The sequence below is a fragment of the Pezoporus occidentalis genome, unplaced genomic scaffold (genome assembly GCF_034315485.1).
Source record: "Pezoporus occidentalis ecotype Australia unplaced genomic scaffold, CSIRO_AGI_Poc_V1 ctg49, whole genome shotgun sequence".
In the NCBI taxonomy this organism is placed as follows: domain Eukaryota; kingdom Metazoa; phylum Chordata; class Aves; order Psittaciformes; family Psittacidae; genus Pezoporus; species Pezoporus occidentalis.
In genome coordinates, this window is record NW_026915824.1 from 13305 (window position 1) to 38830 (window position 25526).

At 42.1% G+C, this 25526-nt stretch overlaps 1 protein-coding gene across 1 annotated transcript; it reads right to left on the minus strand.

Moving 5' to 3' along the window:
• Nucleotides 1-406: 406 nt before the first annotated feature.
• On the minus strand, nt 407-16854 carry FAM241A (family with sequence similarity 241 member A). The gene is made up of 2 exons (XM_062636624.1): nt 16618-16854; nt 407-2804 (listed from the first exon to the last, which is right to left on the minus strand). Exons 1-2 carry the CDS (start codon nt 16729-16731, stop codon nt 2559-2561), a joined length of 360 nt encoding a protein of 119 aa, XP_062492608.1. The 5' UTR covers nt 16732-16854; the 3' UTR covers nt 407-2558.
• Between the last annotated feature and the right edge of the window lie 8672 nt (nt 16855-25526).

The window sequence follows — 25526 nt, forward strand, 5'->3', positions numbered from 1 at the left end:
CATCTAAACATTCACTTGTACACAGTCTCAGTCCAAAAGGTACCTTTCCCTAGAGTACATGTACACAAACATAAAGATTAGAAGAACAACTGAAATGATTTCATGAGTGAAACAGTCATAGTTATGCACATACTAAAGGGTTACATGCATATAAGCAATGTCCTCACTGAACCTGTCAGTCACACTCTGGGATCACTGTTTCCCATTCATTATATACATAGCAAAATCACAACTTCAAGGAAATTCTACATGCCATCTCACAGCACAGTAGCTTTACACAAGAGTACTACCAGAACAAGGATATAACAGAGACATTTTCCTACAGGATGAAAGGAACTGGATGAGATCCTCTGAACAATAACTTGATTGTGGAGAGAAAAGAAGGATTTTCTTTTTTTTTTTAGAAAAAGAACAAGACGCTTTTGTAGTACAGCCCTTATACAAAAGGGTCTAGGGAAAGAACACATATAAATCACCATTGTAGCTATACAAATATACAAAGGTGTAAACAGATGCTCTGCTTTCTAAGGGACTTGAAACAAAACCAGTTTATCCCTAGGCACTTGTGAGTACAGAGCTCCTGCCTCTGAGTTCAGCCTGTACTTGCTGTTTGCTTTGCGACTTCCAGCTGTGAGTAATAAAGCCCTGTATCCAGAACATCTTCTGTTGTCAAACACTCCCCTGCCACCAGCGTAACTATTTAAGTAGGGACCAATGAATGCAGGTTGCCATCAGAACACACAACTGGGCCTCAGTTCCCCTCATGTGAAGACCTGGAGAGGAGACCAGGCTCCTCAAAATGTAACTAATTCATTCATTACAAAAGCAGAAAGACACCTCTACAGATAGTATTTAGGCATAGACAGACTTTAAAGTTCATGTTCACTGCCCTGAATCACACTTATTTCACTAATAGGAAAGTCCATGAGGACTGGTGCCAAAGGTCCTGGAAACAGAGCTCAGCAACCAACATGATCCAAGTAGGCACAAAACAGCCTTGAGAATCCAGTTGCAGGACTGGGACCATAGAGAAGCTCTCCTTAACTTCAAAAGCCTCTGGATAAGAAGCATTTTCAACTAATCTACTGTTGATCTCTGTGAGTATAAAAATGTTTAGGAAAAAAGTCACTGCAAAAGGTTAAGTAGTTCTCTGTACATTTCACATCTATTACGTTGTATAAATTTATAATTTTGCTCTACCACAGAATTCTATTTTGCAATTAGGTTTCTTACTAAAAGTTATTAAATTGGTAGCCTATTCAGTAAAGAGCGTCTCATTTTACTGTTTTTCTTTAAATGAGCACATTCAACTTGGAAATACCCAGTACACCCCTGGTGTACTGAGTATTTACCCTGGCTCCCTAGGAGCCAAAGTGAATTGTGCACCTGCTCTTGAATGTGTGTATCCTATTCTCCCATTTGTGTTACCTGTGACATGCAACTACAGATATGCCCTTTTGTTGTCTAGTGTGAAAATGAATCATCATGAAATGACCACCTGACTTCAACTACATTCTTGCCCTGCATGAGGAAACGGGTCTGATTTGTTTATGTACACAAGGCTTCCAGCTCGTGTTTGGTCCACACTGCAGCAAATCAGGGAAGTTTTAAGAGATCTGGTCTGATATCTGTCTGGATGCTCAGACACTTCACACGCAACCCAGAGGAAGCAGGCAATATTCTATCTAGCACTGCCAATTGGAATGGCAGCTCTCCAACACTGCAGCTGTAACTACCTACAAAGTTCATGAATTATCCAGATATTTATCTTCAGCAGGAGGGCTGGGGGAAAGAGCAAGTATAAAAAAAAAAAGAAAGAAAAATAGCAGCAGGAGCAGAGTACATTTCCAAACACAAGGCAGAGCTACATTAGACCATTTGGCCAACACAGGACTGTGATTCCTCCTGAACAGCTAAAGCCTTGTGGGAAGCTACTAATATTAGCATAAAAGAATTTTGCTATTTTGCTGGCATAGCTTGTTTCCGAAGGGAAAGCTTGTTATAAACTATACTAACCAAAGATACTTTTGTGTCGGGAAGTTGCATTCACCTTATGACCATTTGTCATTGTAGGTCTGTTTGTTAGCAAACCTCCCTCGTGCAGATTTACTTTTTCAGGGAAAAATGAGCCAGTTAGGCAGATTCAGGGAACAAACAGCACATGAGCCCCTCACAACACTGAAACAGGACACTCACATTGAGTGCCCTTGTAAAACCAGGCAGGAAATTTTGAATATGCTAGCAAGAACATTGCAGGGGGAGAGGGCAATGATAAAAAGCCAGTCCTTGGACTAAGGCCCCAAGAATGCAGAAAACAGTATGCTGGACACCATTATATTACAAACATGTCATTTTTTGCCCTTCAAAGAAATAGTAGGGCACTGCTGACTGCTTAAAATATATCGTTTTAGTCCTCCTCGTCCCAAGCATTGAAACTTCAATGAAATGCAATTCAAAGGATTGCAGCTTTTGATGTGCCACCCTTTCACTTAAACTCATAAATCCACTGACACAGTGACAGTGTTGAAATACCTTATGTGAACAGCATATATAAAATTTCACTGTTGTACATAAATAATGACAAGGCACAGAACAGCAACCAGTCCAAGAGCTTGTAGGCCAAGAAACCAGAGCATGACCCAGAAGAATATAATTATTACAGGTTCTACTATCCGTTCTCCAAAGTACATCCTTGTGAAGCCTATTCTGATGAGGCTTTTGTTTAGTTCGCCAAAGAGAGTCCCCATTTTTTTATAGTCATCTATTACAGGTTCTGCAGTGTGGTTTCTTTGTCCTTGTTGGACCTGCAAAAAGAAGACAAAATTAGGAAGTATCAGTCGTACAATCAGTTCCTATTACTGTGATTCGGAACAAGTCTCAGCTGTTTCTATTTGAATGAGTGTAACTGAGATATCCATGCAATAGTTACTCTGAATTGAGATGTTAAATAGTTTGTGACTTCAGTACAACATTAAGGATGACACTCACTTGTTCAAAGTTGGGACATCTGAGATCATACTACAATTATATGACAGCCTATCTCCCCTCCAGATGCCACTCTAGAGGGATAAAAAAAGCTCTCCCGTAGGTCATACATATTACCTCTCTGTGCAACGTGAATGTCAGGTCAACCAAAATGAATTAGATGATGCCTGTAATTTCAGGAAGGAGATCTGTCTGAAGTAGATTTATTATAAATTATTTCCAGAAAATCTTCAGAACCACGAGAATGACACAACACTATTAAGCATGATCTATAAAGCATTTTGCACCAAAGCACAGGGAACTGAAGGGAAGAGGAATACTGGATTTAACCAGGAAGGAAGCAAACATCCATCCCAATGCTGGTGTAGAAAGCTATGAAAGTCAGGCAAAGGAAGACAGACCCAAGGGCCGCACAGACACAAAGTGGTGGTACAAAGAAGCAAAGGAGAAGGGAAACAAGCACTACACTTGTTCCCAGAATCAAAATGATGGGGTAAATGCATAGGAAACCAAAAGCATATATTTAGATAAAGATGCCACATTTAAACATCACTGGATAAAACACGCAACTGTTTCAACATGTAAGTTGTAACTAGATTAGAGCTTGAAACCTCACTTCACCTTCCCCAGTGTTCCGAGATCCTTTGCACAAAACCTTATTGCCTTGTGTTTGGGTGTGACATCGCAAACACGCTTTCAAGATGATGAACATGAGTTTTCTAATCCTTCTGTTAGGTAGCAATGAAAACACATGCAGCAGGTACTCATCAATACTTCAGTCAGCTAATCAATAGGTCCAACAAATGGCCTGCGAACTCTCTGTGCAATTAACCTATTCCTTGATTCAAAGCAAACACGTATCTTCAGTTTTGTCTTCAAAGATGAAGGCTATTCTGCATCCCTGGTTACACACCATGGTCTCACTGGAGAAACAGCAATTCTTTCCCACAGCAGTGTAAGGCTCTTCATTAGAGAGCAAGTAATAAAGCACATTCCCATCCTCAACAAAATCCAGTGAAGACCTAAAGAAACACTGTTTTTCTAGGCTAGACTTTATGCCACAATGAAGAACCTTCTGACTAAATAAAGGCTGGGTAAAGCACACAGATGCTACTGAAAAAGACACCAACAAAACCCTTACAGTCCATCAGCTGCATGTGCTTGGGTATTTTGCTTATTCATAAAGATTTTGGCTAAATCTTCAGTACTGAATCCCAGAAACGGAAAGGTGCACTAAGCCTAAATAGTAATGAATATTGTGTTCAATTTTTCTGGAGGTTATGCCTTGATAGCCACTGTCCTGCCTCTTTCCAGCCCACTTCTCAGGCCCAGGTTGTTTTCTCCCCCTAGTTTTCCACATTTTGGTTTTAACTGTGCTTTATTTAATTCCAGTAAGTGTTGTTTCCTCATTAATCCCTCAAGATTAGTCTCTTCATGAAAGGCAGAGCCTCTTGCGAGCTGCTGGAGACTCGGCAGGGCTGGGGGCTTGCCATGCAGGAAGCCAGTGCTATTACAGGAACTCTCATCCCACTAATCCCAAAGAGCACACTGAAGCAAATTATTGGCCTAAGTGGTTATGCCCATCACACCAATTAGGGAAAAGGATGTGCTGGGAAGGGAAAATATATTTGTTTGCTTCCCGCATGCAGAGAATACAGGGAGCATGTCCCTGTGGGATGGTGGCAGAGGGGATCAGAGTGCAGCTAGCATGAAGTGGTGCAAAGACCGCTTTTGGGAGAAACAGTTAACGTGTGCAGGAGAAATCACTGCATTCTCTAGCAAAGTCACTTAGGCTTTGAACCAGTGGCCATTGCAACCAGGAGAGGGGAAACAAACAAACCACTTTGCCTCTGGATTATTAATGGTACTTGGTTAACGCCCTGGAAGTCTTCACACAGAGCAAGGGAGCGCAGCAGTGGCAAGGAGGCTGCCAGCAGGCACATGTCCACAAGCTCCATCTCACTGGCCCAGCTAACCATGATTAACTGTATGTGTCCACATTGACAATGTCTCTCATGGTATGAGGCAGCTGTAAGCCACAGGATTTCCTCAGCAGCCCCATTCTGCTTTGATAACCTAACAGCACAAAGTTGCGCAGTCTCTTGAGCAGGGCACAGAGTAAATTCCACCTTACTCAGGCTCTCAAGGTCTTATTTGCTTTTTAAAGCAAGACTTTATCACACCTTCTCCTACTCAAACAAGGGTAGATTCATGAATTCCTAAAGCAAGTACACACATCAAGCCTCTAGGCACAGGAGAAGGACAAGTGTGTGCTTCATTACAAAACAAGTGTCAAGTTATTTCTCCTAAACAGTTTCAAGAGCTTACAAAACCATTCAGAATGATCATGGAAATGCCCAAGATTTCAAAGTCTGCTTCAGTTAATTCAGGCTGAGTATGTCTTGCTTCAGGCAACTCAGCAAAACCAAGTGAAGCTGAAAACAGATGATCAGCTGTAAAACCCAGATGGTGTATTTTTCTTTACTCTTGTGTAATATTCCACATGCTGGACAAACACATTTCCTCAGAGGTGTACCTAAAACAGAACCATTAGGGCAAACACCAGTAATGTTACAAGACTCCAGACTGCTAAAAAAATACTAAATAAGCTGGCAGCTGGGAGTTTTCTCACTGATTTTCAGGGTGATAGTAAACTAGCATGCAGTCCTTCATATGTGCCAGTAGATCTCAGACCGTATCTTCAGAACCAAATACTACTTTTTTTTTCCCAGAAGTACTTTCCTAAGTGTTATTTTGAAATTGGTTTTCTTCAGCAAGCAGAAGTTCCCAGCTGACTCTTCATTTCCATAAGACTATCTTCATACTAAATCTTGCTGAATCAGCCTGAAGCTTGACATAGACACTACCATAAAAGAAAAATGTGGAAAGAGAAAGATACTATTCTGAGCAGCCTCCTACTCCAATAGAGCTGCTTCAGTTAAAAGCAAAGTAAGTTCCTGTTTTAAGTTGCTAGTTTTAAAAATCAGCAACTCAGTTTTGGCTTCATGACTTCCATTTTTTCTTTTGTGTATCAAGAGGGAGCAGAGGGAATTTCTGTACCTGCACTAGCCCCCAAGAAATCAGTTTCAAGGCCTTTACAGCAGCAGTTCTCATAGCTAACGCACTATTCACGGGGGCACCCCCAGAACTCATTTGCCACAATGCAGGAAGGAACATAAGAGAGGTCTACTTCCTCTGTAGTAGTTTATTTGCCTTTCCTCCCTCTTTCAAAGAAAGATAGGCATGATGAAGAAATTCAGAGGGGCTGGGGGAGCAGAAGTGCAGCCAGAGATCCAGCTGGATATAGATGGACACATGCCCAAATTACCTCCTGAAAGGAGAGGAACAGCAATACTGTCTCCTGAACTTCTCTCCCATCCTTCCTTCAACTGATGGAAAGACACGCAATAAACACATACAGGATTATTTCTGAAGGAGAAAGAGGCTTCCCTGTGTGAATGAAGCTAAAAAAGAATGTATCAGAAATGCTGACTGCATTTGTTTCCTTACCTAATGTTATCAACTTCTGTAATGAATTACTTCTTACTGTAATTTAAATTAATTTTACATCTATGTGATTTTATTTTAGGTATCAATGCACTTACAGCAAATCACACTAGCAGATTCCTTTATACAAATGTACAACCACTGTGTATGACTTCATTGGCTGAATTTCCTTTTCATTTTATATTCCTTAAGTGCTTCCATATAGTGCAAGTGTTTTGGTTTTGTTTTTTTTTTTCATTTAAAAATATTTCATAGAATCACAGAATGGTTTGGGTTGTAAGGGACCTTAAAGATCATCTGGTTCCAACCTCCCTGCCATGGGCAGGGACACCTTCCACTAGATCAGGCTGCTCCAAGCCCCATCCAGCCTGGCCTTGAACATTGTCAGGATGGGGCAGCCACAACTTCTTGGGGCAATCTGTTCAGTGCCTCACCACCCTCACACTGAAGAATTTCTTCCTAATGTCTAATCTTAATCTACCCTCTGTCAGCTTTTCAGGTCCATGTCTGTCCTGGGCTGAGGACTCCAGAGCTGGACGCAGTACTCCATACTCCATTTTGTACTTGGTTTCTATTTATTTGAAATTAAGCATAGAGCTATCACATGGAACAGAAGAAGCATCTGATCTGGCCTGCTGCTCAGCATGTACGTACAGTGTTCTCCACAAGCCCACTGCAGTACCAAAAGATTCCCATCAACCACCCATTTTTCTCTTGTCTTTTTGGATGTTTGGTGTTATAAAATTCCCCTTCCTACTCAGGACAGCCTGTTTTTCATCAGCAAAGATGCTGTCTGCAGTCTCCCACTGTTTATTGGCAGAAAGGCAGAACTTGAAGATCCAAACTCTGACAATATTTAATATGTAAACTTTGTAACCAAATTTACCCAGCTGTTATGGCCAAATGGCTTTGGATGCTTTAAGGAGAACCATGAGAAGCCCTCTCAGATGCAGGATGTCAGAAAGGGACCTATTTGTCAGAATGAAAATCTCAGAGGACATACTAAGTGCAAGTTCCATCCACTTCCAGCACAGCTGGTGCTCCTGCATCAGCTTCTGAAAAGTGCTTCTGAAAAAGATCTCTCATGTAACTGATTGTTTTCCTGGACTAGCTTTAAAACAACAGAGAAGGTAAAGTCAACTCAGCCTACTGAACTCAATGAATGGCCGTCTGTGGCTTTACCAGTTATGTACTTTTGTGTTGTGTTGAGGATGAACAAGTGTTGTGACCACTGACTGCCCTTGCTTATGGCAAACTTCCCCCACATTCACTCAAACTCACTGCTGCCTAAATTCAGGAAAGCACATGATGAGTCATGAGCAGAGGTCACACCACTCCAGTCTGACAGTAGGAACTTTTTCTTCCCAGTGTGTTTTGACCATGATCCCCTAAGAACATACACCCCCAACCCCACCCAAAGAAATTATCTTTGCAGTGTTTCATATGCTTCATTCTGGGAGAGAAGGATCAAGTTAGAACCGAACTTTCCACAATTGTTTAAGGCTGACCTGTCTGCACCTCCTAAGTATAATGAATGATAGAATAACCAGGTTAGAAGGATCCTCAAGGATCAACTGATCCAGTCTTTATGGGCAAACCATAACTAGACTAGATTTCCAAACACCCTGTCCAGCCAAATCTGAAGTGTCCAGTGTTAGGGAATCCACTACTTCCCTGGGGATATTATTCTAGTTACTCTAATGTAGCCAGTTCAAAGTCTTTTCCCCTCGAATTGCTGGGAGCACATAGTTCCATTTGCAGATCACAAGTGACTTTGCCAAACCCTTGGAGGATGCAGAACAGAAATGGATCCAAAGGGGACATGAACATTCCCAACATACCTGGGAAGTTATTTCCCTGTAGCTAATCAAAGGGAGCATGGAATGCTCTCTCATCACAGATGTAGCATTTCTCTGCTACCAGCAATGCCAGCTCACTGAAGGACAGTACCAATGATGTCCTTACACAAGGACTAGATGCCCTTACACAGGATTGCCAACAAGCTCTCCCTGGAAGCCCCTGCAGCTTCTCTTAGGGGCCCAACTGCTGCTGCAGCACTTTCCTTGGCAAGCAATGGGGGCCGGTGCTCACGCTCAGGACACCCCAAACTTGCTGGATGTGGTGGGTTTGCTGGCCACACACGGATCACACATGACAAACTACTGCAACATCTCTGTGGAGGTGAATCTTTGTGTGCTCAGGGTTGCTAACCCTGCCAGTGTTTATCCCTGGAAAGAAGAAAGTGGCCTGAAAGAAGGAACACAAGCTGATCCAGCAGCTGTAGCCAGTGCCTCCTGCCAGCCTCCTGGAAGAAAGACAACCCTGCTTCATCACAAACTTTGACACAAGGCTATGTAATGAGGTGCTGTGGGGCCACCAGGAAAGGCAGCAGTGGGCTGGATGAATTCTCTGTGAGGACCACAAATGACTCAAAAGCAACTACAATTCTCAGTCCCATAACCTCAGCACTGCACTAACCGTGAGAATGGCTGTAATTATGGTCCTGCCTTCCAGGCATTTCATCTGCTGAAGCAGCAGTTTGGTCCACAGTTTTCCACACTCAGCCTAAGGATGTCGAGTTGTTTTTTTCACTTTGGGATTGTTTTGCAGGCTTGGAAAAAAAAAAAAATCTAGGTAACTGACTTGAATGAAATTAACTGGGTGAAGATCAACAGCCTAAATTCCACGGGAGGAGAGAACAGAGGAACACAAGGAACCTGTTCCCCCTAAAGATTCACACTGTTTTGTTAAAAGAAATTAAAAATCCATTCAACTACTCTGAAGGCACAAGATCCTTCAAAACAAACCAGGTAACATTCCTCTTCCAATTCTGAATGAGTAATGAATTGAAGAAATGCAACAGTCTTCTGCTGCTCAGACAATTTGACAAATTCCCACCTCACACTCAACCTGACAAGAGCACTGGGCTGAGTACAAGTCTATCAGTTTCTCTTTTTTCTCTTGCATCAGCTATCCAAAAGGGCATTACACAAACATGAACTCAGGTAATGGAGGAGAAAAGGCCAATGGACTGGGAAAATAACTGCTCTCCATGTAAAAGCTTGTGATTTTGAAGTCGAAAAAATGCTGCTGGGCAAGGAGGGCAGAGAGAGAGGAGAGCAGGAAAAAGGAATCCATAAAGATCATCTCCAACACAGAAAAGCGGCAGTGCCTCCAAATTGTTTGTAACATGCCAATCAGTTGGTCACATTTACAGTAAAAAGGAAAGAAAGAGATGGCACGTTTAAAAGAATTATTTCTACATTAGATAGAAAACAAACCCCTTCTGAGCTTAGCAGCAAACTTTTGAAAGTTTAACAACTTCCAAATGAGATGTTAAAAATACAAGGCATAATGAGGGATCTCCCATTTACACGCCCACCCACACCCTTCCATTTTTTCCCCAAATAAAAGGCTTCTCTGCAGTGTTTAACTGCTCACTATCTATTTTACTCTGGTGGTGGTTATTTTTACTCCAGGGAACAGGTGGTGTGTCTGATAGCTGAAGCCCATAGCCACTTAAATGTCAAAAAAGCCTCAGAGATGTGACTTCAGGAACATGCTTAATTGCTGAAAAATACTCCTGTATTTTGAAAGCTGGAACATTTAACATTTAGCAGAGAGAGCCTCCCAAAGTCATCTCTTTTTAGAGGATACAAACCAAAACTGAAAATACTTCAAGCTCAATCTGTTTTACAGAAAAATATGAGAAGAAAGTGAGCAGATGACGGAGAGCAGGATGGAAGAAACCACAAGTTCCCTCCTCTCCAAAATAAGAGACCAACTTTTGCTGGGTGCAGACAGGGACACGTACCAGTCAACATACAGCTACAGATATCTGATAGTTAGGCAGCCAGCACTGTAAATCCCAGAGGAATGAATTGCCCCATCCTGAGAGTACTCAACCTGCTGACCACTCTGCCTACTGCCATGGATAGGCTTTGGAGATTAACAGCAAACAGCAAGTTCCTAGGCTGTGGCCTCCTCTTTCTGGCAACCACAGTCTTGCCCCATAGCAGGGTACCAGCACAAAACCCTGGGATGCATGAGTTGGCTGGGTGCAGACTTTCTGCCTCCTGCTCCTCCACATATGCAAAGTAGGCAGTTTCATTACTAGTAACATCTGCCACGCAACCAGGATTTCACCCTGCCTTCTCAGGCTTAAAAATGTTTCATATGTTTACCTAAAAGAAAGTGAAATTTGCCCAAGAACAGCAAATGATTTTATTGGAAATGTTTCCGATTTTCCTCCTTTCCTACTATAGCAGGAAGAGATCGTTATCCCCTCACAATCCTTTGCTAGCATGAAACTAACAATTAGTATTTGACCTTGTGAACGTAAACAGTGAAAATATCTTGATAGTCAGCCAAGAGACGGATTATTAAAACAAGATTAATTTCAACTGTCTGCAGGAAAAAAGCAACAAACAGGTTCATTTCTCTAGGCTATTTTTAATCTGATTTAATCTAATCTTTAAATATGAAAAGATGAATAGATTAGAAAATGAGGGAGAAAAAGCCTCACTTCCAAATGAAAAACAACACAGAGAAAAACTAAGTTTACTTGTTCCTCTGGAAGAAAAAAGCAAATGTAAGAAAACTAGCCAAATTCTTAATACCTAAAGTACTTTACAACTGCTGCCAACGGAAGTGTCATATTTAGAGGAATTTTAAATAAATAAAAAAAAAATTAAAAAAAAATATTGCAAAATGACGATTGGGTTAACCTTCATTCCACAGCAAGAATCTAGACACATTAGTAAAACAGAAACAAGATGTTTCTATAGAAACAAGCAACAACATCATACAAAAAGCAACTGCACTGGATTCCCTTAGTCAGCTTTTACTGCAACTCAAGTTTAGATCAACAGTTGCTGGATCAAACTTTTAAATACCAGTAGTGGTTTTGCGTTGAGGAGGTAAAAAGGCTTTTCCAGATACTGAACTTGTGCAGATACTGAACTCTGTGGAAGGCAGAGAAGGCTTCAAGAGCAATAGAGATTTCTCTCAATAGACTGTGGTTGAGTCCTGTAATTTCAGGAGTAAACTTCCCCATTAATACAGTTTGAGATGAGAAAGTGTCACAGACAAGAACCCAGCACAGGAGAGGAAATCTCCCTGCCCCATGTTAAGATCTGCTTCTCTCCCTGGTGTTTAGACTGTCCCTTTTGCTCCTACTAATGTCCCTGCAACTTGTTCCCATCCATGTTGCCATTTTACATAGAGACCAGACCAAACCCAACTTCTAATCCATCTTTTCCTTACACCTGCAATACTTCATTTCCATAGGATTTTGTTCATCAAAGTTCCCACACTACAACCGGTCAGCTAGACCCAGCAAAAGGCTTGCAATCCACTGTACATCCAGTGTGGTATCAATGCACTGGCTTGCTGAAAAGCATCAGCTGTTAGTTTGTTTTGCCTTTTAAAGAGAAAAACTTCTGTTCATGTCTCTCTCCAGAATACTTTTTTCTTTAAGAAAACGGGATATTCACATTATTCAAGCAGAGCATGCTATCCTGCTTACTGTAGGTGCTACAGGTATGTTTGAAGGGCTTGCCTTTGGGTATTTCTTTTGTTTGTTTTCTTCAAATCCTTCTAAGGTTCAGAAACCCCATTAATGCTGTTTAGAAAGTTATTATCACGTATTATTTTGTAGCTATGAATGTCTGCAGAATTAAATTATTTGTAGAGCCAGAACAAATTTGGGATTAAGCCTTTCCTCTCAGGTATTACTATTTTTGGTTTGGAAACAAATCCCAGCAACTGCAAGCAGGAGAAGCCTACAATTTTCAGATTATCTGGGCTTGGAATAAATTAGAAATAGGTTTCTAGCCTTGGGCACCACAGTTCCCATACATACAAGTTTACTTGAAAACATTCTTGGCCTCTATTGAATTACGACCAAAATGATGGCATTCCAGGCAACAGAGCACACATCTGTCCTATATTCCAATGAACAGTAAAACACATGAAGGATGCCACAAGGATATCATCCTCTAGTTTTGTTTCTGCTCGTTCTTTTCATGCTGGAGAAATACTAGTGATGTTGGAAACTTATTAAAAAAATCTCAACAGCTGAACTTAGTTGAAATCACTCATACCTCTTCAACATAATTCCCAAAGGGAAACACCAAGGACTTTTTATAATTGCTCCTCTAAACGTAAAGCCATCTATTATTAGATAAAATACTCCACTTACTTAGAGAGATAAAACACTGTTCAAAATAATAATAAAACATCCCAAAGGGTTACAAAGGCAGGTTAAAATGTGATTGTCTAAGCTGATTTATCTACTCGTGAATACTTGCATTGCATATCAACTCTGAATTTTTGGAACTAGATGATCTTTAAAGTCCCTTTCAACACAAACCATTCTGTGATTTAGATATTTTCTAGGAGAAGCATTGGTTTTAGTTTAGAATCTGAAGTGCTATCTGACAGCTATGCATCCTAAACTAGCATTAGGTGGAGATCCTGGCCTCACTGAAGCAACTGGGAATTATGCCATCGCCTTCCATTTGGATTACAAATGATTAAAACCCATTACTGCCCAGAAAGACAATTTTCAGTACAGAAGACAGCCACGGTGGCATGGCTTTCAGGAGCCCCGTTTGCTGTAACAAAGCCTGGCTTCAAAGTTGTGTCTCTTGCTAACACCACCTTATGTCCTGCTGTCAATGCAGGACTTTGCTGTCACCTTTTATTATTACACACTCACCTGCATGTCACCTTTCTCTTCTTATTTCAGTTTAATTTATAGGTGTTGATGAGATTTAGAATGTAGCAGTATGACAAAGGCTAACCTATTTTAGAAAGTGGGCTAGGGAAGGAGATTTGTGGTCCTTAACTCTCGCAATATTGAAAACACAGGACAACTTGTGCACCTGACCAGTAACTACCAACAGGTAGGAATAAACTGTGAGCTCTCAGGGTGAAGCAGCAACCTCCTCCTATGGCTTCAGAAGCAGCTGAGTCTTCTGTTGTATTCACATACCACTTGTGAACAACAGCAGTGCAATGTAGGTGAAAGAAACCACCCAGGTTCTGTGATGCTTCAAAGACTAAAGTAAACATAATTATTATCTTTTTGCATGCAAACCTACAAAAGATATTAATCACATGATCAACCAGTTCAGCTTTTAAATCTAATCACTGAATTACACAATTCTACAGTCCACTGCAATTCCTAAGGTTACATATAACATTTAGTAACCTATCCTTCTATTCTTTTAAAAGTGTACCTGTCAGTAATTTCATTAAGCATTGTCCTTGCTGATGTAATAATGAACTTCAATACAAGACAAAAGCCAGAGGGTTTGGCACTAAATAAACAGATTTCTTTCCTATAGAGTACTATCTTTAAAAACAACAAACACTGAAGGGTGTATATATTATTATTTAGGTCCTACTTGTCAGGAAGGTTTTCTTTTAGCATTGTGTTACTAGGTGTGATCTCAAATTCAGTTTATTTTGGAGGAAACTGGGAAAAAAAACGAATCACACCCAGGTTACAGGCTCCAGATCCTCATAAAAAAGCCCTCTCAAAAAAAGGCCAAAGGATTTGCTGTCATTCAGGCTTTACTTTACATCAGCTGAGAGAATTAAGAATTTACACCATGGTCAAAGCAGATTCTGACCAATTTATTTCTTTTGCATAGCACATAGCACTAAGCTGGCACACACATTTATACTTCATGAGAGAACATGAAGCAGGAAAACACAGGCTGAGGACCAGTGGTTGCGTTAAGAGTGTAAACACCCTCAGCAAACACCAAGACAATGCTAGGCCTCCATGAGGGACTCCAGGTAAGGACCCAGCCTGGAAACAGGATTCCTGCCTGCTGGAACGGCAGGGTTCAGCAACAGCCCCTCCATGAGAGCAGAAAGGGCAGGTGAAACCGAGGCTTGATGAACCAGGAGCCCTTTCAAATCAAGGTGTCTTTCTGCTCTTTGAAAGGACAATCTGGGACCTTCTGTCAAAGTCTGCAGCTTGTGCACATACCACTAACTCCTCACCTAGCTTTAGTCCTCCCTAAACAGAAAACTAAAATACTCTTATTTATCAAATTATGATTATTTTTACTGTTATTTGATAAAATATTCACATTCTCTATGTATAGTAAATAAAGCCAACTGATACTCCTGCTGGCACCCTCAGTATGCAAAAAACCCATGCTACGACAGTGAAATGTTTCCAGTAAACAGGAAGGATCTTCTCTTTCTTCCTAATGGCCTATATAAATTTTTTGCCTTGCTATCTTAACATTACACTCCAATCACTACCAGCCACAATCACTACCTGTGCCTGAGAATAGTGGGAAGAGAGCTTCTCAGGCAAGCATCCCTGCAGCCACCCTAGCAGTAGCTTTACCAACTTCATTTAAAGATGTGTTTAGGCGACATTGGAAAGCAGTTCTTCAGCATGCACCATCCTCTGGAACCACAATTACACACCTATCACTAACAGGGAGGCAGTGGTAACCTGCAGGGAGCTCCCTCCTCAGTGTGGAGTTACAACCAGTTTGGCAGCAGTAACATCTGACATGATCTGATGCAACTTTTAAACCTTCCTTTTCAGGGAAGACAGCAGCCAGAGTGTGTTTCTGACTCTCCTCCTGCTATATCCCACAGGAGGGCTTGTGGACACAGAGAGGGGAACTGCTGCACCTCTCAGCGCATCCCACCTTACTTGGCATTCAGGTACGTGCCCTGCTCTGCCCTATTTTTCTACAGAAAGGGACAAGGAAGATGCACTGACTTACATAAGTGGTTAACAATTCTCAAGTACCAGTGTCTTCCAGCAGTGGCCCACTTCTGGCTGTAAAATCTGGCAGGTACTATCAGATGCTTTTAAATATGAAACTATTCTATCTGTGGAAGGGCTGACTTATGGTTGAGTGCAGTCACGACCATCTTATGAGATTTTTCAACAGAAATTATTCAGAAATTGAACAAAACTATCTGGAAATTACTTTGGTATGTACTCTAGGAGCTCTGTCTGCCCCTGTGCAACTATCAGTGCTATAGCATTTCTCTTAACCGCTCATGGCATTTGCGGTGGATCCTCACATGTAAGTACTGAATATGAAAAAGGTTGTGCTCTGTTTTTCTGTATATGAAACATTAATAAAGGTGCATTAAGAACTCTGCCTTTATCTAAGCACCAGGACAATGCTGTCTGAGAAACAAAGAGTGCCTGGCAAGCCATTTACAATTAACAATAGGGAAGTGTACACAGCTTTTTTCATTTCCTAAGCAAAAGGCCACTTCCATCCACCAGGCCACAAGAATGCATACCCTGAAGAATGCAGACAAATCAAAGAATGTGTGGATATGTTTCTCCAATGACAATATTCAGTTCCAGAAGCAAGAAAACAATTGAAAGCTTGATATATTTAAGTCTTTAAAAGAAAGACTGAGAGCTGAACTATCAGAGGATGGCAACAGCACCCTAAAGATTGCCAGTGAGATATTCCCACGCGACTGCTGTGCAGGGACCGCCCTTGTACATCTGGAGAAAAGAAGGCTCAGGGGAGACCTTATCATCATGTTCCAGTATTTAAAGGGTGACTACAAAGAAGACGGGGACTCCCTTTTACAAGGAGTCACAGGGAAAAGATAAGGGGTAATGGGCACAAGTTACAGCCCTGGAGAATCCAGCTGGACCCAAGAGTTAATTTTTTTCACAATGAAAACAACCAACCACTGGAATAATCTCTCCAGGGAAGCAGTGGATTCCCCAACACTGGACACTTCTGAGATTCGGCTGGACATGGTACTGGGACATCTAGCCCAGCTCATGCTTTCTCCATAAACGTTGGACCAGATGATCCCCCGATGTCCCTTCCAGCCTGGTCCTCTATGACTGTAGGATCTGCTTCCATCCTCTCCCACGCGGATTATGCGTCTCGGCGGGAAGAACGAGGGTCAGGCGGGTACACGGCGGGGGTGGGGATATGCTCTAGCATCCCGCGGGGGCAGCCCCACGCAGCCGGGTTGCATAAGCCCCGCTCAACCGCGATGCTACGGGTGAGTCAAAACGCGTCCACGGTTCCACCTCGCCGAACGGCGGGGGCACCCGATGCTGCCTGCAGCCGCTGCCCGCCCCCCCGGACCCCTCACCTGCTCCTCCTGGCGCCTCCGGTGCCGAGCGGGCGCTGCCAGCGCTTCCCGCTCGCAGTCCCCGAGCGGCTGTGGCGGTGTCGGCAGCAGCAGCAGCTCTGCCGCCGAGCCCATGGCTCCTCCGCGCCCAGCGGGACCACGGCTCCCGCTGTTACCGCCGGGGCGGGACCGTCACGGGGTACGGGGCGGTGCCGCGGAGAGTGAGGAGGCGGCTCCTGGCAGCGGCAGGGATGTGGGACCTAGGGGAGGAGGAGCCTTCTCCTCCTCCTTTTGCTGCTGCTCGGTGCCGCCTCAAGTGGGAGCTGCCGAGGGCAGTTGCCTGCTTGCTGGTGATTAAATACAGCAACAAGCCAGTTTCGCAAGCGTTGGTTAGAACCGGGAAATGCCTGGTGTTTAAAGAGTTAATTTAGCACCGCTTCTCGTTAGTGTGTACCTGGGGAGGAATGCTGGACTGGCACCACAAGGTGTGGCGTTTGCTGTTCCTCCCAAGAAAGAGGAAACTGCTCTTCTGAAGCTGCTCCTCTTCTTAAAACCAGTGGATGGACACGAGGAAGAAGGAAATGCAACAGCAAATCCAGAAGATAAGACTTTAGTGTCTCAGGGTGACAGTATGGAGGACTGAAATGTTAGTGGAGATGTGCCACCACACTGAGGTGTGCCTGGCTCCTGTGCCCAGTGGAGGAGCAGCACTGTGCCTTTGAAGAGAGGGAATCATAACATCACAGAATGGTTTGGGTTGGAAGGGGCCTTAAAGCTCATCTGGTTCCAACCCTCTGCCATGGGCCAGGACACCTTCCACTAGACCAGGTTGCCCAAAGCCCTTCCAACCTCACCTCACTTCTGCCAGCCCTGCATGTGCTGTCAATGCAACCACCTCAGTACAACACAGCAAGAAGCAGCCCTCAAAAGTGTGCATGGCATTTGCAAGCTGTGGCGGGACCACTGATGGCACCTTTGTGCATCTTTCTCCTCATCCAGAAGCCACTTCATATGTTAATTGTGGCAGGTCTGCTCAACTCTTTGTTTCCAAAGGCAATGACCAGAGGCACCAACAGGTTGTGTGGCAGTAGGATCCAGTGGAAATCAGACATTCAGATGAATTTTATATGGCTCTCTGGTGGCTGAGTGTGGAGCTCACTGTTGTTTGGAGGGGATTCTATCTGTTTTTTTGCTTTTCCTGTTGTTATTGTTGGGCAACAATCAGCAATAGCTGTAGGAAACAAAACCATCACATAGAAACGCTTGTGTGTGGTGGTATAGTCACTTTAAAAATGTGGAACAATACACAAGCCACACCAATTGTCAGGCCCTTTGGTTTGGATGCAGGGGTTGAGGCCAGCACAGGGAAAGCTGTCCTGCGGCTCCTCTTCTGATGGAGCAGCTGGACACAGCTGCTCCCTGACGTGCAGAGTGGCCAAAAGCGGTTTGTCCTGATGACCTAATTGCTTGTCCAGAGTTCTGGTCCATGACCCGTTTGTTAACAGTGTTTCTCAGGATCAGGGACAGGCTTGGAGGAATATCAAGCTGTTGAAAAAGTGCCCATAAACCATTGCAATCCTGTTGGCATGGGGAAATACTGGACACCAGGAAGAATCCAATGGACATCCACCACTGAGGGCTGTCATGATATATTCCTGTGCATGACGTGGCTGCTCAGCAGCAGGTCTGTAAAACATTCCTGAGGTTCTCTGTTCCTTCGGTCATTTGTGAAGAAATAGAGTCTCACACATAGCAAACTCCCTCTGAAAAAAGATCTTAAATAAAGCATTGATTAGGTGTCCCTTTCAGTGAGTTTTTTGGTACACTTCAGTACACTTAAGCCTCTGCTGGTTTATGGATCACAAAAGCTTGTATTAGATTTTGGTTTTTAGTTGGTGCTGAGGCTGCTGTTCTGTACAGCACAGCTTCTGGTCCCTGCTGCCTCTCAGGGTGACCAGTGACTGCTGTGCCAGGAGTACCATAATGTGTGCTGTCTTTATGATAGGCAAAAAAGTCACGTGCCAAAAGAAATTGCAGAGATGCAAGTTAAAGGGCAATTTCTGCAAAGTAACTATTTTGCATGGGGCAACCTGCAGTCTATTTGTAATACATATACAGACACAAATTCTCCCAAAAGTTAGAGAGTCCCCTTGCATGACTCTGTCATATGGGGGGGTCACTAAGGAGAGTTGGAACCTCATGATAAAAGTCTATAAATCAGGGGTTTTCTGAACAAACAGTGATTGCAGTAGGAGGGAGAGCAAATACTGCAGCTTTGCTCAGAGGTGGGACAGGCTGAGTGTACTGGCCTTGTTGAAACCTGGACTGCAGAACATAGAAACAGCTGGAGCAAGTGAGACTGCAGCTCCCTCCACATGGGTGTCTGCTCGCTAACCATAGCCAATAGTAGGGTAAAGAGTAACATGCTGCAGCAGTGCTTCTTGAGAGTACTCTTTTGGCTTCCAGTAATCTGAGGTTCAAAGACTTTCTGATCCCAGGCGCTGAGTTGGATAGTTGGACAGTGAGGGCAGTATTTCAGTGGTGGGATCAAAGGCAGAAGAGGGAGGGCATGCTACCACAGGGATCACATGTGGCCAAGTCATTCAGAGTGCTATATCGGCCTTGTTGCCCTGAGGAATGCATCTCTTTCATCCTGCTCATTTTTCCCATGCCCTTGGCATTCACTAGTACTGCTATACTGCTGTCATGGCTGGGGCAGTGAGCCCCTCTCCAGGCATGTCAGCTGCCCTTTCCCTCAGTTATTCCCCGTGCCTGAGGGCATGAACGCGAAGATGACTCCTGCCAGAGTGCAGGCTGTGGTTTGATGGTACGATAAAACCAGTTTCAGGCCATTTAATTCCAGGCCGAAAAGGCCATAAAGACCTTTGAACCAGCAACGACACATTGCTTGTTCAAAAGTTTGTGATAGCTAAGTACTGTGCATACGGGTTTGATGCCAGAGCAGGTATTGTGCATCCTCTCCCCCAGCTGTCAGAAAGCTGGCATGAACACCTACCAGCAGCCTAAAATTTGGCGGGTACACAATTGTGTGCCTACATCAGCTCCAGACCAAGTTGGGCCTTTCGGATTATTCTCAACACGGAACTTACCCTTGTGGGGACTCAGAGAGGACAGCAACAAGATACAGTGGATGTGTCAAGTCCTCACCTGCTTCCTACCTGCCATTTCCTATCAGTGGCAACTCAGCTAACTTACTTCCTCCAAGTATGTGGTTAAGGACACCAGGGAAAAAAAGATAACTTTTCGTATGCATCTAACAGATGCAACTGACTTCAGTATGAGATTCATTCAGATTGCTGAGTGCACAGTTTAATCCTGAATCTTTCCAAACTCCAGAGTCCATTTAAATATTAAAAGGCTTGGAAAAAAACAGAGGTTCTTTAAGTCTCTGGTAATGGAAACTTTTGTCATAACTGGGAAGAGGTCAATGTGGTTTTATATAGTATAATGGATTTACTGATGAATGTAACATTTCAAACTCTCTGATAGATTTTACCTACTTTATATTCCAGATGTTAATATAAGTAAATTCTCTAAACTCTCAGACAATTTGTCCAGTGTGCCTATGCAGCTTATGGTGGTCATTGGAGCTCTTACAAGGATTTTTGAAGTAAAGCTGTTAAGTTCTGTAATTTTCTTAGATCCTTTGAGGATATTAAGAAATACAAGAAATGGCTTTTCCAACACTGGAAACAAAATGAACTGGGAGAAATTGGAATTCAAAACATGAAAATGTATCAGAGTATACTGAATAAAAATGAAATGAAGCAATTAATTTGGTTCCTTTTTCTTCCATGTATAATGACAAAAGGACATTAAAGATCAGCCCCCATTAGCAATCCCTATTCTGCAATAGTTGATATATATCACGCAATCTCATTTAAGGGCCAAAGCAAAATGTACATGGGCTTATATATACAGGCTCAGAGAGAGAGAAACAAAACAGTAATGGAGAAGTCCTATTACAAAAGGTCACCTGGAGCACTTCCCAGCCACTGGGGGTAGTTTTCTGCAGTTACCTTTTTTAATGCATTTGCCAATCTAATTTTTATTTGACTTTATATATATATGTGGTTTTGTTTTTTTTTTTGTGTCTCAAGTGAATTTTTCCGTTTCCCTTGGATATCATTTTGCAGGATGAAAAAAAAATCAGCCCAGAGTTCCCCCTCCCCCCCAGCTTTGAAGTCTAAATTTCCCCCTTTTTATTTCATTCTATTTTTAGGTTAGATCAATTTTTCATCCTTGATGAAGGCCTGATTTTTCTGCACAGGCTCCTTGCATGATCAATATTTACTTCTAACCCCATTAGGATTAGTAAGGTTCTGTTGCAAAACAACCTTAATTTTGCTTACTTCAGTCGCTCTGATCTTAATAATAAATTCTTAATTTATGACCTTTCTTCTTGGCTACTGAGAGTTTTGATTTCTTTGTCTTGCCATGAGCCTTTTATAAGTGCATACTCTATTGCAGCAAGAACTCAAAGCAAGCAAAATAAATGCTTTGAAAATGTATAGACAGTCCAAATTCACAGCAATGTATGTATTTATTTGCTTATTACTGCAGGACACTAGAAGTATGGGTCCAGTTTGCTGCTTGCTGCCACTCACAAGGTTCTTGTGCTTTCAGCAGTTCTCCACAATAATGCAGCCTTTTCTTTTTGCAGTCCTCTCTGTGGTGTTCAGTAGCAGTAAAACGGTTCTCCTGGTTCTTCTGTAAGTTGAAATAAGTCTGATGGGCCACTAATATAATGCTTTGTGCAAACCCAGTGATGTGCTGTACCAGTTTCACAAGCTCCTCTCTGCCTCTCCCTTCCTCATCCATGCTGGTGGCCCATTGCCCTCCCTCAGCTGTTCTTGCAGACTGCATAAGGGTCCCTTCTGTGGGCCTGGAGGGAAATATATTGGCCAAGTATTATAAAGGGCTTGTGATCATTCCTAGCCTAGTCCCATGAATAGTTTTGTTTCTGCTAAAGCAGGATGGTGCTTTGAGTCATAGGAACAGAAACAAATGCCTTGAGGCATGAGAAAGGGAAGGGAGAGGGAAACTCCTTAATAAAGCACTGGTGGTAAACACTTTACATGAGGATCTATGACCTCAGCCCCAACATTTAATCATGCTTCCTTTCCTCTACCAAGAATCAGTTTGTGTTTACATGGAAAAAATGGTTGGTGTTTGGTTGCTTGGCTGGTGGTTATTTTCTTTTTGAGGACAAGTGTACTTAGGCTACAGGCGCTTTAACAGGTAGGAGTTGGTGATGTAAAATTTGTTAGGCTAAAATTAAACCCAAGCTTTTCTTAATGTGGCACCTAATGTGCTGTCATTTTTCCAAGTGCAAGTAAGGACAGTCCAGAAGAGTAAGGTACTGTTTGGGGTGGTTGTGTGTGCCTGTGTGTTAAATCTCATCTGGACAAATGAAGTACGGTTATAAGTGATTGTGAATGTATAAAACTTCAGTACAGAAGGAACAAAGGGGATGCTAGGTATGTGGCAGCCGAAAATATCTTTTTGTTAAAACTGGGAAAGATTACATTGATTCCTGATTAAAATCCTGAGCATCCAGGCAAGCAAAAGGGATTGCAGTAACCTGGTACTCTCAAAGAAATAGCAATGAATTTATAAGAGCACAAGGTGCACAGGATAAAATTTAAGAGGCATGGCCTTTGTCAAAGTAGTCCATTGAGAAGGCTTCCTGACACCCCAGAGCAGGCAGATGAATAGACATTGGGAGACAGACTGATGAAACCCACACACACTTCAGGTTTTGTTTTTAGCCTGCAGTAGAGACAGTATTTTCTTTTCTGACAATAGCAGCCTGAGAGAAAGGTCTGTGTGTGAGTGCGTGTGTGTAAGAATCAAGCAAAGCCTGAGGTGTCAGGACTATGCTTGGTGATGTCTTCAGTTCATGTGGCCCCAGTTTCAGTTTCTATAATTAATATAACGTAACTACAACTCTGATAAAGTTCATCCAAGTGAGTTAATAAAGGCTCAGAAAGGTCTAAGCAATATGTCTTAAACTTTTCTTTTTAACAAAGCCTACTTCTTTGAAGCTCTCACATACTCTTGTGCTTCAGGGAAGGGAGTAATAAATTAGGATCTTCATCTTGCACTAATTTAAAGTGTTCTTAAAAATTATCTGAATAATTCATGATGGGTAATTTATCTGATGAATTTTGCCTCTCTTCTTTGCTAATTGGCACTGAGCAGAGGAAGTTATCCTCAAATGTGTTTGTTATTAAAAATTATTTGCTAAATCTTCTTTAAATGAAGTTCTGGGTCTGCAGCTCATCCACGAGTAAATCTCTGTGAGTACCTGGCAGTCATCCTGCGAGACAGGAAAGTCAAACAGGATGTTTTCCTGACTCAGGCCTCTTGTTTAGTGAGAGCCCCGGTCCCTAAAGTGGTGTTCCAGGTCATAATGCTCCAGGGGTCTCTTCTGGCTAGTTCACTCACATTTCCTTCCCAGAGGAAATGGATGTGGGCAGAAAAAAGGCAAAGTCACCCTGAGGATGTACCTGGGAAGTGATCTGCATCCCAGCTGAACCACTGACTATTTGGATAAAATTTCCATTATAAAAGGTTAAGACTGCAAATTTGTTGGCTGTGTCTGGGGTATATGCCAAAACAGCTGCCTAACATTTGCCCTGTTTAACACCACAGTATCCTGGGAAAGAGGATGCAAGAGTCAAGAACATAGTCAAAGAATACTTAGACACATAAGGATGTAGGATGGATGCAGATGCAGATAATGCCACACTGGGATTTTTAGAAGTGGCCTGAGAAGTTTAATGAAAATCCCAGGATTTTCATACCTACTTGTACCTTTGGGCACCTGAATAACCTTTGAACCTGGTTAGAAGTAGTGTGAACCATTATCCTTTGAAACCTTCCTGCTGTTTCTTCAGGTCCTAGCTATCTACATTTCAGTAGGACTGAACTAGGCACTTCCTAAGGACCAAATTATTACACTTCAGTTCTTGGACAAGAAGAAATGATTATAAATCAAGTCTTTAATAATTTAAACTACAGAAAGTGCCAAAGTCTCAGAATTCTCTACTGGATTGAAAAAAGCAATACACAGCAATGCAGCAGAGACCTATTGTGATGACAAGCTATACTTTAACTAAATCACAGGACTTAATTAGCACTGCACCAGACTGGGTTCAGAGTAAACTAAAACCTACTATATGATTAACTCCTCTGTGCTTTAGTAAGAGAAAGGGAGACTGCAAATGGAAGCATCTGGCGCCTTTCAGAATTTAATTAAAGAAATGCAAAGAAGCTACAATTGCTGCTACCATTCCTCCTTGGGGCATCTAAAGACAAACATAGTAAGTGGGAAAGGAGAAACTCAGAAACATGAAGGAACACACACACCCTCCCCCCCAACAAATCCCAAATAATTGAGTTTTTCATGACTGTCAAAGCCTTCTGTTCCTCATCTCCTGTGCAAATTGGCTCATATTAATCTATTAAAATACTGATAATACTGAATGAGTTCTGCTTTGAAATGACTGCTATTTTCTTTAACTCTATTTTTCCTTAACTCTATTTTTCCTTCTACATCAGTGTTTGAGAGCTCATATAAAAGATCATTATGAACTTCCATTAGAGAAGCAGCTATTAAGTCTTTAAAAAGACACTCAGGGAACAAGATTCAGCTTCAGTGGAGATTGTACCTAGACACAGTGAAAAGACTTACTGTGCCTTGATGACTTATAGTCTAATTATGGAGAGCTGGTGTAGTTAATAAAAAAATAACTGAAGCATTTTAGCTTTTAAAATGCCCTAGGATTTTTTGGCTTTTCAGATTGTTTTTGCGCTTCATATTCAGGGAAGAAATCCAAACAGAATGGAGTATATTTATTGCTGCTGAAGAATTGTAAGTCCGTTCCAGTGATGCATTTCTGTTTTGTTTGTTAAAAATAGGAAAGAAAAATGACTAATTCCAAGGGAAAAACAATGGAAAAGGAAATTACTGAAAAGGTTTTCTAAAATCTAAGTTTCACATTCTTGTTTGTTTCTTCATTCCTCCCTTTTTAATTACTAAAACTACATAGGTCTCTTTAACTCTAAAAAATATCAGAATATGATAGTACTGAGTTAAACTATTTTATTTAATGGTGTTTCCACTCTGGACAGCTATCCTGGAGCATTCATAGTAGAACAGTTTATTCTAGTTCAATCGAATGGCAACCAGCCCGTCAGACCAGCTTTGCTCATCTAACAGATGCTAAAATAGCTATTCAATTTAGACAGACTCAGGGCAGTGATTTTGAGAGGGAGCCGCTCAGTAAGTTAAGACACGTAGTGAAGAAGGAGGCAAGGTGTTGAACCCATGCTTGTTGTTAATCCAGAATTTTGCTAAAACTAGAATGACCTTTTTGAACACATTTTACCTTTCCTTCTAAGTGTGGTTCCAGTGAGACCCAAAAGCCAGCTGCAAGGAAGAAATGTGCTGCTAACACTTAGTGTGGCTACAACAATAGCAATCAGAGAGTAGGCAACAGCACTCTATTTTGAAGCTTGAAGGAAATACTTGGTATGTGATTGTTAGAGAGAACTGATGCTAAAAGCTACAGACACCACACTAGTCTAATGTGACATTACAGTGCCTGTGACACTGCAACTGGTCATTTGAGAAATGCTACTTTACCTGCAGTATTCCATATGGATCCTCAGCCAGAATCCACTAACTACAGAAAACGCCAGTCAGTTTCATCACTGTCATAAAAATGAGGATATGACCAAGCAAAAGAATATGGAGAACTTGTGTTGCTCCAAAGCGGCAAAGACTTATTGTGTAAAGCAAAATATCCTTTATTTTGGAAGTATTTTTGTAAAGAGAAAATGTCAGAAATTTTAAGAAATGATCACACTCAAAGCTTCTGATCTTTGCATTTGGAAAGGCA

Bases quoted from the DNA above. Each gene is read 5' to 3' on its own strand.
- FAM241A (XM_062636624.1), bottom strand. From the start codon at position 16,731: ATGGGCTCGGCGGCAGAGCTGCTGCTGCTGCCGACACCGCCACAGCCG. The intron at 2,805-16,617 runs GTGAGGGGTCCG...TTCTTTTTGCAG, and splicing joins GGAGGCGCCAGGAGGAGCAG to GTCCAACAAGGACAAAGAAA.